The sequence below is a fragment of the Aptenodytes patagonicus genome, chromosome 7 (assembly GCF_965638725.1).
Source record: "Aptenodytes patagonicus chromosome 7, bAptPat1.pri.cur, whole genome shotgun sequence".
In the NCBI taxonomy this organism is placed as follows: domain Eukaryota; kingdom Metazoa; phylum Chordata; class Aves; order Sphenisciformes; family Spheniscidae; genus Aptenodytes; species Aptenodytes patagonicus.
Window position 1 is genome coordinate 519,383 of NC_134955.1, and position 12,424 is coordinate 531,806.

The 12,424-nt window shown below is 47.2% G+C and overlaps 1 protein-coding gene across 1 annotated transcript in view; it reads right to left on the minus strand.

Moving 5' to 3' along the window:
- Nucleotides 1-12,424, minus strand: part of IGHMBP2 (immunoglobulin mu DNA binding protein 2) — a 45,418-nt gene that overhangs the window by 9,596 nt on the left and 23,398 nt on the right. Inside the window, exons 9-10 of the mRNA XM_076343608.1 lie at nucleotides 5,349-5,531; nucleotides 12-130 (exon numbers count right to left, since the gene is read on the minus strand). Of these exons, the coding sequence (XP_076199723.1) occupies nucleotides 12-130; nucleotides 5,349-5,531 (302 nt within the window). The remainder of the gene's footprint in view (nucleotides 1-11; nucleotides 131-5,348; nucleotides 5,532-12,424) is intronic.

Sequence of the window (12,424 nt, forward strand, 5' to 3'; positions counted from 1 at the left end):
AATGACGGTACCTGGATTCCCCTTAGACTGTTCGTCTTCCACTTCCAGCTCAAACAGGCCACAGCCAGCAGTGTCTATAAGCAATAAGGGAATTGCGGTCTCTTCTGTAGAGGTGACGCCCGGCAGGTCCCTGCACAAGGTATTTGGGAAAGGGCCAGTTAACAACGCTGAAATTATGCCAAAGGGATGATCAGTTGTGTTGTTGCTTACTCCTCCTAAGAACGCTGCAAGGACAGAGGGAAAACATAGCTGGATATTGCTTCCGAGGGACAAGGCTACAGACCAACAGCGGTGTCCTGTGGGGTGAAAACGCAGGAAGAGTGGCTCTGGAGGTGGTGAAAAATGACGGAAACTGAGAACTGAGGTTCCCCCTTTCTGCTCCACGAAGCTTTGGATCCCTTTGCATCTGCAGTGATGCTACTGAAAAGCATGTCATGTACAGCAGTAACTAAGCAGGGCCTTTTAGCTCTGGTGGGGTCCTCCGGCTTTCAGTTCCAGGCTTCCTGGGTTCAGTGCCAGGACGGCAGCCACAACCAACGGCACAACAAGTCCTGAGAGGCCCAGGGGAGTTTGGCAATGCCAGAAAGCCATAGCTGAAAAGCTATTATTGCTCTGCACCATGGGATTGCCATTTAAATGCTCTCCCAAAATGCAAACAAAGAGCTGAGGGCCCTGGAGAGTCTCACAGGCGCCAGCCAGCAGCGCTGAGAGCTTTCTTACCAGCTGTGCTACACAGCCCAGTTATTGCAAGGCAAGGGTACTGCGTGTGGGTGTTAGTGTCTCGCTTAAATGGTCTCAAACAGGAAAGAGGTGCAGACCTAGGGAGATGTGGCAGCTGCTTTCTGGTTTTTACGGTGTTGAGAGGGAGGAGGAGTGCCTGAAGTATTAGCAGAGATTTGACAGCAGTGTTGTTGGGCAAGAGAAGAAAGCGCAGCACAAGGAACCACAGAGGAGTTGGGTTTTCACATCATTCCTGCATCTAAAGCTGCTGCATTAAAAAAAAATATTAATAAATCATATTTTAATACCCAAGGAAGTTGCTAGCTTAATTCACAGCCTAGCAAGAGGATGGGTGATGGAGGGCAGGAACGGAAAGCCTGGAGATGGCAGGAGAGCTCTGAAACAACAACGTGTTACTGTACATCACGTACAAATCACAGAGAGCTATGACTCCGGAGAGTCTGCAAATAAACAAGGCAGATGGCAAGCCATCAAAAAGGAGGATTACCTCCAAATGACGGGCAGGGAAGTGAGGGAAAAGGCAGTTTCCAGTTCAAGACAAGCCCCCAGCTGCAGCCTCTCCTTCCCAGGACTCCCGGCACTGCACGTCTGTTCCTCTGCATTTGTATGCCACCGACAGCCTTCGCTTCCCGTGGACTCTGGACATTACTCACTCCATTGACAACAAAAGTCTCCTCTCTTGACTGAAACTCATTTTTCTCCTGTCTGAAGCTATTGCTGCTGTAATGCATGGCTGGGAAGGTACAGAGATCAGTGCAGCTATGACAGGGAGCCAAAGACCCTGCAAAAGAGCCCAGGATGCACCTTCCCCAGTCCTATGGCAAACCAGAGCCCAAAGGAAGAGCTCTTCCCTGGCTTTGGGGACTGGCCGCCTCAGCCCAGTGATTGGATTCAAACAGAGGCACAAGGTACCTTCCCCATTTCCAAGGACACCAGGGACCAGCAACCAACTTTACTTTCCATGATCTCCTCCGGAGCGGGGCCACCTCCAGTTCCCCATTAGGGCGTTTCTTCCCCTGTGGAGGGTACGACAGGTTTATCTCCCTCTCTTCGTAACATCAAATCTAACAGGCTTCCCATCTCCTTTATACCTGCCCCACTTACTGTCCTACCACTGTCCGCATCTGTGCAGACAAAAGACTGAGCAAAAGCCAAGTTCTCCATGTAGATAATCCTGATTCTTTGCCTACTCACAGTGGCCACGGAAAGCCCTTGCAACATCTCTCAGTACCAGGAAAAAATCTCGACCCCGGGAATGTCGCTTCAGAGGAGTAGTTATCTACATAAATCTTTCAGGTGAGAGAAGAATTAATGCTCTTTTAAGGCAGTATGATTGCAGCAGAACTGGCTGTTGCCTTGGAGAAAAGCTGTCCAGTGCTTTGCTATCCTTTCAGGGTGAAGGGGAAAGGCACTTCTCCCGCCTGCTGCAAACTAGTCCAAGCTGCAGAGGTGGGTTTTTGTTCCTGGAGAGATTCTTGGTCCGTGATGACAAACCAGGTTGTCCCTGCAGCCAGACACTGGATCCAGGCTCAACGCACTGCCCTAGGGCATCCAGGCACCCTGTGCTTTGCCTGGGAGGAGGTGATCCCAGCTGGGTGAGCTGCACATCGCAACCAAGGGGCATTCTGGCTTCTGAGCATCTTCCAGGTCTCGCGCTACTGGGGGGATTCCCCCATATTCCCCATCAGCGAGGGGGTGTTAGCCCACAAAAAAGTGCTAAGGGAAGGGACACCTGACACTGTACTTAAAAACTGACAGCAGAAACGGCTGGTGATTTTCAAACCATCTTCTCACAGACTGAGTCACCAATTTTGAATGTGAAAAATACTGCTTGCAGCCTCCCTGACTTAATTCTGGAAATGTGTGGGGGTTTCTGATGTGCTTTGTCACCCATTTCAGAAGGAAGGGAGATTTGGGAAGAAGGTTTTGCTCCCTTGAAAACGCTCTGCCCCTGAAAAGCTTCCTTTTTTTGAGAAAAGATGGTGCTGCAGAAATCTCTAACAGATCACAGACCAAGCATTTCCAAGTGCCTCCCATGTCAGAGCAAAAGTTGGTAAGGAAATATGAAGTTGTTTAGAGCAGAACTGCACTTCTTCCAAAGACCAGTCTTTGTGCTTCAGGTAAAGGAGATGAGACTTGCATCAACAGTGCTGTTCAGGGAAAGGTCGTGGTGGGAGTGCAGCCTTACTATCCGACGTTGAGGATTATACCCTGGAGAGTCGTTCTGAATGAAAGCCCACAGGTATCGGGCTTTATAGGTTCAGCTGGACCAAAAACTCCCTGCCACAATTTGTAGCACAAGGTGTTTGCACCTGGACCTCCTCCCAGCTGTATGTCTCAAGACTGGGACACGCTTCTTCAAGCTTCACCTCTCAAAACAGCACCGAGGTCATTGTAAATTCAAGGCTAGAATACAATCATATGGGCTGGCTTTGCCAATGCCAGAGGTGTGGCGGGGGCTATGGTCTGGATTACTCCAGTCAGATCTTTCTTCAAAGGAAGATCTCAAAATGGTTTCAGCAGCGATGGAGATCCCCCTCCTTGCACTGTGCTTTGGGACTCTTCAGGTTCCTCACCATCACCCACCAGCCCTTGGGAAGGAGGTAACAAAAAGCTACAGACCCGGAGTTTGTCAAATGCTGTTGCTGCAATTGCAGCTGCAGCCCAGGCTTTGGCTGCTTTCCAGTATGAGCAGGTAACTCCTGTGGGCGCTCGCCAGCCTTCCACTTCCCTAGGATGCTTCTGCTTATAAAAGAGCTTTTCCTAGAACTATCAGGGAATAAAACTTACTTATTTCTTGCTTAGCTAAGGGATTAAGCAAATCATTTGGCCTAAGCCAACAAAAGACATGAGATGCTCACAAATATCATGAAGGAATTTGTACTAGCAACCTAAACGTGAGAAGATCATGGTCCAATATCAAGCCCCTGCATTATCACCTGGTCTTCTACAGAAGCACAGAAACTTTACATGGTCCAGTGCCTCAACTGAGGATTGCTGTATTCATGCGATATGTCAGTAGGGCTGTGGACTGGCAGGTTTGATTATGAGTTTAGAAACCAGTGTCTGCAGGAAAAGGCCCTGAGCAGGGGACTAAGCTGCACTGTGGACTGGAAAGAAAAACATTCACTCCTTCATCAGCTATAAAAATAAACCAGCTCATCAGAATAACAAAGTCGCCTAACTTCAACTTTTCAATTGGTTTCCTATTATAACGGTTTCAAACCATTTTGCCTGGGGTTCTTCACTAGTTGCTATTTTTAATTTGCAAAGTTAAATGGAAAAAAAAAGCATGGCAAGGAACAAGAACAATCGAGAAGAGGGTTTTGTACAGCACCGATCCTGGAATTAGATCTGTATGGCTAAAACATTGCTGAATGAGTCCCGTCCATCTCAGCTGAGCTCCTCCTGGCACTGATGAACCAGCCTTGCCTACTCTTACCTATAGAACCCACCACACTCACCCATAAAATTACATACGTATACACAAACGTGTATATAAACCAAGATAGAAGTCAGCATAGCTTCACTGATGTAAGTTGAGCCGAAGCCTCGATAGCCCTGAAGCCTTAATACGGAGCATGCTGACACAAGCAGAAATCCCCGCGCTGGCTGCAGCAGTTGTAGATGAGGGTGCCGGGGCTGTCGCAAGCACAAAGCTCGCTCTTTCCCATCCAGGTAGTATTGTTCACACTGTTTACAAGTAAGATTATTTTGAAACAAGTATGATAAGATGGCCTCTCTAGCTATCTCTGTCCAAAACTGGATCTACTATGAAATGGAGAGGTTCTAGGGGAATATCAATTTTTCCGACTCCTAAATATTTGCGTTTAAAAAGAAGTATTGCTAAAAATACAAGAGCACCATGCAGCAAGCACTGTGATATTTCATGCTTCTCCAAGTCCAACAGAGAGAATTAATGTTTTCCAGAACTGCACTGACTGATATTTTAAAAAGCAGCAATTATTGATAGTCACAGTATGTGTTGGCAAACAACCGTCCCAGGGTGCAATGGAAATGAAATGCTAGTCACTTCCTTTAAATTACCAAAGAAAAGGGAAACTACTGTAGACAAGGAATGGATCTGATGCCATCAGACCTGCCTCAGGTGCTGTCCTGGCAGTAAAACTATCCAAGCTGGAAAGGGAATCTTGCTGTCTGATCTTTCTGATGTCGATGTTGGGACCAAAGATGGGCCAGGCACTGGCTCTCATAATCACGTGGACATGTGAAAACACAATAAAAGACTGGTGTCTGGTCCTACCCTCAATGAGAGCTTGAGAAAGAGAAACACTGCTTGGGGTACGCCCACTGCAGGTCAGGCCTTCATATGTTCTCACTAGGTGCAAGGGGATTTTATTTTGTTGCTTATCATAACAAAGGAGGAAACAGAAGATAACTCTGCATGACTTCTTCTGACACAGGAAAAAGGGCATCCTCCCCGCCCCCCATTAAAGTTTCCTCGATGAAATAAAGGATGAAACAGAAATGCTATTGTAGGGCCAGGAGGAATAGAAAACTCCATCATAGGGAAGGGACAAACCCTGCACGCGATGGGGTGAAAAAGACATCTCTGCTCATATACCAGTGAAGAGCAAGTCACTCACTTGAGCAAATGCTGGGCTACTGATGGGTGAGCAGTGAGCCGGCCACTGTACATCTCCGAGGAAGCCCACTGCATGATGGCCTGGTGCATTCGGTACTGCACTGTCAGCATCTTCACAATCTTCTCCCCGTACCTCTCGATGAGACGCTCCATCAAGCTGAGCGAAAGGCCCTTGGCAGCAGCCCTGCATGGGAAAAGCAAGTCAGAAGTGGAGTCTAGATGTCTGACCTGAAATAATGATCTAAGGTACAGATGTAACCCTCTTTGGACTAAAGAATCAATCAGCATCTCACTACAGATGCAGCCCTGGCAGGGCTGCAGCTGGAATTGAACGCAGTGTTGATCAGTGCTAATGGGGTTAAGTTGCAATGCCGTTGGAGCACCTGCAATATCTACTCTGGACCCTGCTGAGCACCCTCGTGCGGCTCTGCTGGGATGGCGTTATCTCCCTGGCCTTCCTATTCTGTTTCACTTGGGTACCAACAGGTGGTGGAAAGGGAGCAGGAGTAGGCTGCAGGGTCCCAAGTGTTATCTTTCAGCGTAGGCTCCCCAACAGGGTGAAGACCCTCAGGGATAGACTTCTGCCTTGCACGGAGATAAGATCAGCTTGAACACATCAGAGTGGAGAGATGCCTGCTTCCCTTTCCCATAAGGAAATACCTAGGGGTGTTGCCACTGTAATGCAAGAGATGCAAATGGTATCGGCTATCCCGGCCTGCAGCAGTCACTTCTCACACCTAGATCTGCTCAGTGTGGTTGGAATAAGGTGAGTGAGGATGCCCAAGATCTCTACTTGGGGAAACAGCTCCAGAACAAAAACCTCTTAACCTGTAAGCTCATCCCATCAACATCCTTGGTCACACTGCTCATAACAAGCTCTAGATACTGCATCTGCCAGTGTAACATTACACTCACGTTACTGCAAGCTCAGTAACGGCATCAGAATCACCTAATGCATTAGTATCAGAGCTCGACCCCAAATCTTGAAACGCTTGGTGTCAACACAGCCAGACCTTGCTAATGTTTTATCGAGACACTTGCCACTCAAGCATTCTCATTACTCCTTGGCCGCTCACCCCAGACTGATGCACAAATGCATTTCAGTGCTTATTGCTTTATTACCCATTAAGAAAACCAACATTCCATCACTTCTGGCAAAGGTTCCGTGCTTATATCTGTGACACAAATTAATAAAACTCCTAATGAAATAAGCCTTTCAGGAGCCTAATTGCTTTCTCTTCGCAGTACAGAAAGGGTTTGTTAGACGCATCGCCTAATGGTACCATCTGAGGAAGAAGGACAAGAATCGCTGTACTTTGATTTTGTATTTTGAGCATTTCAGAGTATAAAGAGTTTTTTCATACTGTGCGTCCAGTGCCTTGTACAAGACTGTGGTTCATGGTGAGGTATTCTGGTTGCTACCAGAACACAATGAACAAGCACAAAGATGATGAAATGATGATAGAGAACAGCTCAGGAAAATTATTTCCGTCAAGGCTAAGGGGCACAGCACGCATCCAATTACTGGCATGGGAAGCATTACATTACTACACGGCACCACAGCAAGTGTCTTGTTTGCTGTACTGGCCAGTCCTGTCATGTTAACAACAGGGCACTTGGTAAATATAACAAGAGACTGCAAATTCATTAAAACTGCAGAAGAGAAAATTGAGGGTAGATCTTTCTGAGAAATCGAGTCTCATTAGCCCTCCTTCTTGCTAAATCACAGAATGCAGCATACAGGGAAAAAGGGGGTCATAAACTGTGAAGGGACGCAACTGCAGGACTTCGGAGACAGTGCTGCTTTTTCAAAGGCTGTTGTAATGTTAACAAGCTTTGAACAACACGTACAGGCACAGAAGCCAGGAGAAGGGTTGGCAGGTTTGTAATGAGGATATTGTGCTTTACGCAACAGAGGTTTCCAGCTGTGCTGCACATTTTGCTGCTGATCATGAACCGCACTGAGGTTGGCCATGAAGCCTTTACAGCTCGCCAGTCCCAGCATTGCTACTGGCATGAACTTACAGAGGTTCTTATGCTCCCAGCTGAGAGCATGGGAGAAAAGCAAGGTGTGGGTGAAACAGCAGTCTGTCAGAGGTGGGTTGGGTTTTCGGGAGGGGAAGGGGATTAGGTGGTGTGAGGGGAAAGAACAGGACATGGGGCTGAGGAGCTCGTTGCAGTTACCAGGAATTAGCTTTTCTCCTTCCAGGCTCATAACTGAAAGAGAAGGCACTGACAGCCTGATCCTCCCAGCTCTGCTTTGCCCCACAGGGTGTGCTAAAAGGCAGCCTTCATCTCCCGGGCAAGGAGGAAAGGAAGCAGTTTTAATAGGGAGAGCTGTCTGCACTCAGGCGCAAGCACCTACCTGAAATCACCGTTCCCTTAGGAACGGTCCTTCCTCCTGCGTGACCAGGGAATCTGGGGATTCAGAGCCCACCTCTTACTTGGTCTTTGCCTAGAGCATGACCACTATCACCAAGATAAAAATGCTTCTGGTTCCTTCCACCAGCCATCTCCTCCTGACAGGCTAATTAAAAAGCAGGTCACACGTTGAGTCACCCATGGGTGATCTGGCTCTCAGGGCCAAGAGGGCACCATGGGGCTTTAACTGCCCTGACCAGCCTCACCTGGGCCCCACGCCCTCTGCCCGTGGGCCCCATTTAAGCTCAGCACTGGCCCTTCAGTCCCTGAGTTATGTGCTAGCTCTGTCTCCTGGAGGGAGAGATCCATGGACCTTGGATCTATGTTGCACATCACTTTGATCCTGTCTTTAGCTGTATCTTCTAGATGGATCCTGGACCCGTGTCATGGCTTTGTTTCTAGCCCACCTCCTGATGGGACCCCCTGGATGGACCCTGGACCTGGTTCGTAGCTTGCTGGAGCTGTTGATGAACCCCATTACCAGCCCCTGGCCCTGCTCACTGTGCTCACACCCCATGGGACTGTGCCCTGTTGATGATGATGCTGTTCCTGGTCTTTGCTGCTGCCGGACACTGGCTGTGTAAGTCACATCAGGCAACTCAAGTGAGAAGCGAGGGATACCAAAATAAGATGCTCTCAAAGTCTTAAAGGGATACAGCAAGCTTAGCAGCCTTACTATCCAAAGGTACCTCCCATTTGCTTTTGGTCTTTACTCCCCTCCCTCAGCTCACAAATTCTTGCAAATCTAAGAGCAAGCCTAAAACTGATTTTCATGCAGAACTGGCAGGAAAACCCTGGTGTTTTTTAACAACCAATATTCTGAAGTGTTTCTTGTAATGATATACAATAAAGCATGGGGGAGGCATTAAACCTGACAGCAAGCCTTAGAAATAGTGCTCTTCTATACACTAACAGCACAGCTTCCACCACAGGGATCTACATGAAGTTATATGTTGAATTAATAATGAGGATATTAAACTGCTTGCGAATATTTCACCTGTTAATAAATTTCCTATTATTTTACTGCTCAATTAAATCCTACAATGGTTGATTTCTATGCCAACAAAATCGTAACAGCACTGAGCAAAAGCTTTTTAAGTATCAATTGCTTTAGAGAAATTAAATTGGGATAGGAGGTTGGACAGACAGAATCACGCACCTGATACTCAGGAGTGTCTACTTTAAAATACCTAAAGTAAAGCTAGGAAAGCTAAAATTACTGAAACAAGCCCACAGCAGCCAGTATTTGCTGCTAACCTGGTTTCACCTTGCTTCATGTGCAGGAAAAGGCTGTACTTTGCTCAAATGCACCTTCCTGCGGAGGGGGTGGGGGTACCAGGATAGATCCCAGTGAGGGAGGACGAGGAGGCCCTGCTGCTCTTCATAGGTAAGGCTTCCTCCTCCAGCTCTTGGAAGAAATGCTACACATTAACGGTGATAGCTGTAGCCAAGTGGAACCGAGTATTTCAAAGGCTTTTGTGCCTACTGTGGCATGAAATATCCTTTATGGGCTGGGTGTGAGGAGTCAGCCTGCCATGTAGATGTCAAGAATGATCATTACTAGGGGGGAAAAAAAGGGAAGAGTTTCCCACAGAGCTGTGCCCTCAGTCATGTTATATCTTTTTTATTCATCCTCTGGATAGCTGATCTCCTCCCTAAGAGACAGAAGGAGACGTTGGTGTGACTCTGATCTCCGCTGTACACCACCGAATTTGGACAGCAAAGTCTGGGGAAGGATGTCACTGTGTTTTCCTACCTCAAGAGCTCTGCCTTAAGCTCTTGGATGTCAAAATAGGCTGAGGCTGTTGTGGACACGCAAAGTATTAGCTGCCCTTGGCTTTGTGCCCTGGGCTTTTCTATCCTGGTATAGGTTTAAGAGGTTTCACAAATAGGTAAAGTAGTCATAAGTGAGGCTGTGCAGAAGTCACCCTTTCTCTGGATATTGTGGGGTTTTTTTAATCCTTGCAAATACGATGGAGGAGGGTTGCTTGTTCTTTCCAGCTGTGGAGGTAACCGAAGAAAACCAAGGCCTGACACTTGCTTTTCAGTGACAAAGTGAAAGCAAATCCATTTGGACCTGACATGCAAATCAGCAAACTACTGAGCATGGAGGACTAGCGTGTGGATTTGGGATGGTGGAGACATCCAGACTGACTGCTAACAAACAAGACGTCAAAATATTCCTGTGCTTGTCTAAGAAACTAGTTGAGAGCAAGAGGTCCGATATGTATCTGAAGATATCTGAAAAGTGTAAAAACAAATCAATAAATCAAAGCTCTGATGTGGAGACAAATTAATTAGGATGTCAGAAAAGGATGGCATAAGGACTAAAATGAAAATAAGGAAAACGAGTGTTCCTGTGAGACAGCAGAAAGTGTCCTGGCATTGAGATGCCCCCTGGGACCGGGCCAAAACCCAGTAGGAGGCTTGAAGCCAATGTCCGTGAGCTTTGGAGCAGGCTGCCGAGAGGGGAACAGTGGGGGACTGACATTTGCCATCGCTGGGAGGTCTTTCAGAAGAAACACATCCAGCACAGACAAGAGGTAGGTGAATGTATTGTAAGGTGTGTGTGGGGATGCCCTCTGCATCCTGAGATAACTCCAGGTATGTCAAAAAGGAAGAGAGAGGAGCATCCTTCAGACTCCCCACCAAAACTCCCTTAGCCTCAAGTGGAAAAAAACCTGATGGTAATAACTGATAAATGCTGAATCTATGGAGGAAAAAGCAGATAACAAGAAGGTATTTATACCAGACAGGGCCCGGCTCCCCGCGCTGAGCACAAGCTGCGTGGAAGCCTAGTTGTCTGACTGTGCTTGCGGTACGGCTCCTACAAAGTATCAAAGTATTCCTGTTTAACAGAGGCTTCCTACTTAAGCAGGACTGACTTCACATACTGTAGTAACAGACGATCCTTCTGTCAGCCCAGATTCATCCCAGCTAACTTTAGACCCTTCACTGAGGCCCCGAAAATAGGAGTCCACCCACTTCAGGTCTGCTGTCATCAATGGAGGAGAAGGGGAAGGTAGGCGGAAGGGTTTGAGTCCTCTGCATGAATCATCCCTGGAAATAGCTTATTGTTTTCCATTAACCAAAGAGGAGCCGGCAGGCGATTCGGTGCCTTAATTGGATCTCTGGAAATACCTAACAAGATGGAGGTAAAAGGAATTTGCCTTCGTGTCGCATCTTGCAGCCTGCAGGGACTGTGAAAAGCGCAAAGCGGTGCTCTCCAGTGTCTGCTTTATTTGCATCGTGCAGGGGGATGGTGCTGTAAAGAGGAAAGCTGTGTTACGTGCCTTGTTCAATACAGCAAATGCTTCTACTTGGGCAGCGACTAAAAACAAAGCCAGAGTTCAGATCCGTAAGGAAAAGAGCTAGCAATTTTTAAAGGCGTTTATCTGAAAAGTAATTGGATTTCTCAAAATAAGTTGTTCCAATTGATCAAAATTTGTTAGCTTTTGCATTTAATTAGGAGGCTATTGAGCCAAACTGTCAGCTGCTCCAGCTGGACCTCACTGCACGTCTTCTCCATCACAGGCTGGCTGGGGGGTTTCACTAGACAACAACAGAGCTTGAAAGAAAGGAACTCTTTTCTTTCAGCATTAGGCAGTTTTGCTTTCTACCAGGATAACACATGTCATCCCAGGTATTTTGTACAGGACAAATACTCTGCATTGTGCTATTTAAACCCTTTGCACATTCAAATGGTCTGTCCAAGAGCCCTCCGCTCTACAGAGCCAGCAGAGTTGAGGGACACGTTGGTAATCTGGAAAGAGGAGAGGGAAATTTTGCTATTCCCAAACAGAGGCTAGGACTAGAGGGGAAGACTCCAGATCAGTGCCTGCCTGATGAGCACCCACTCTAATTTCTGTGTGTACAGTTAATACCTACCAGGGTACCCATCTGCAATTAATACCTGTGGGGCTGCTACCAAGGGCTCCCACCGAGATGAAAGGTAAAGCCATAAATAGCTCAAAAAGCTGTATTTTCCACTTGTTTTCCTGCGTTCTCAGTCTTTCAACAGTCAGCCACCTGAGCAATGGGCAAAGTTTGAAAATACCCAATTTTGAATAATTTTACTTAACAAGATGTCAGCCTTTAGAGGTGAGGGGAAAGACAGGAAAGATGGACTCGCAGACAATCGCCAGGCTGGGGTTCAAGACATCTTGCTCAGTCCTAGAAGCCACCAGTTTCCTGTATGACATGGGGTGAAATGGGGAGAGTAATTCTTCTTCCACCTTCACGCTGTTTATTCAGATCATAACAGGGACCATCTCTCATTATATACACCATGCCTAACGCAATAGGGTATTAGCTGGAGTTTTCCAGTGCTAAACTAACATACTTCAAGAATAAATGTAGAAAGCTGGATTTTTCTCTGTTTCCCTCCTGTGTGGCTTCTCTTGTAGCCACTACTTTGGTTGAGTTCATACGATGGCTTTCCCCTGAGTGCAGGAACAAACCCGGCTCTCGGCTTTGTTATCTATTTTTACGGAGCTGAAGACCTCCCAGACTTTCACACTTTGATGGATTTGCTTCATGTTAGCTAATAGTTTCAAGAGTTACTCGGGGAACTGAGAGAGGACCGGCTGGCACAGGCAGCAGCATCGTAGCAGCTTTGCCTTTTAGGCTGAAACAGAGAGACTTGCCTGGAGAGCG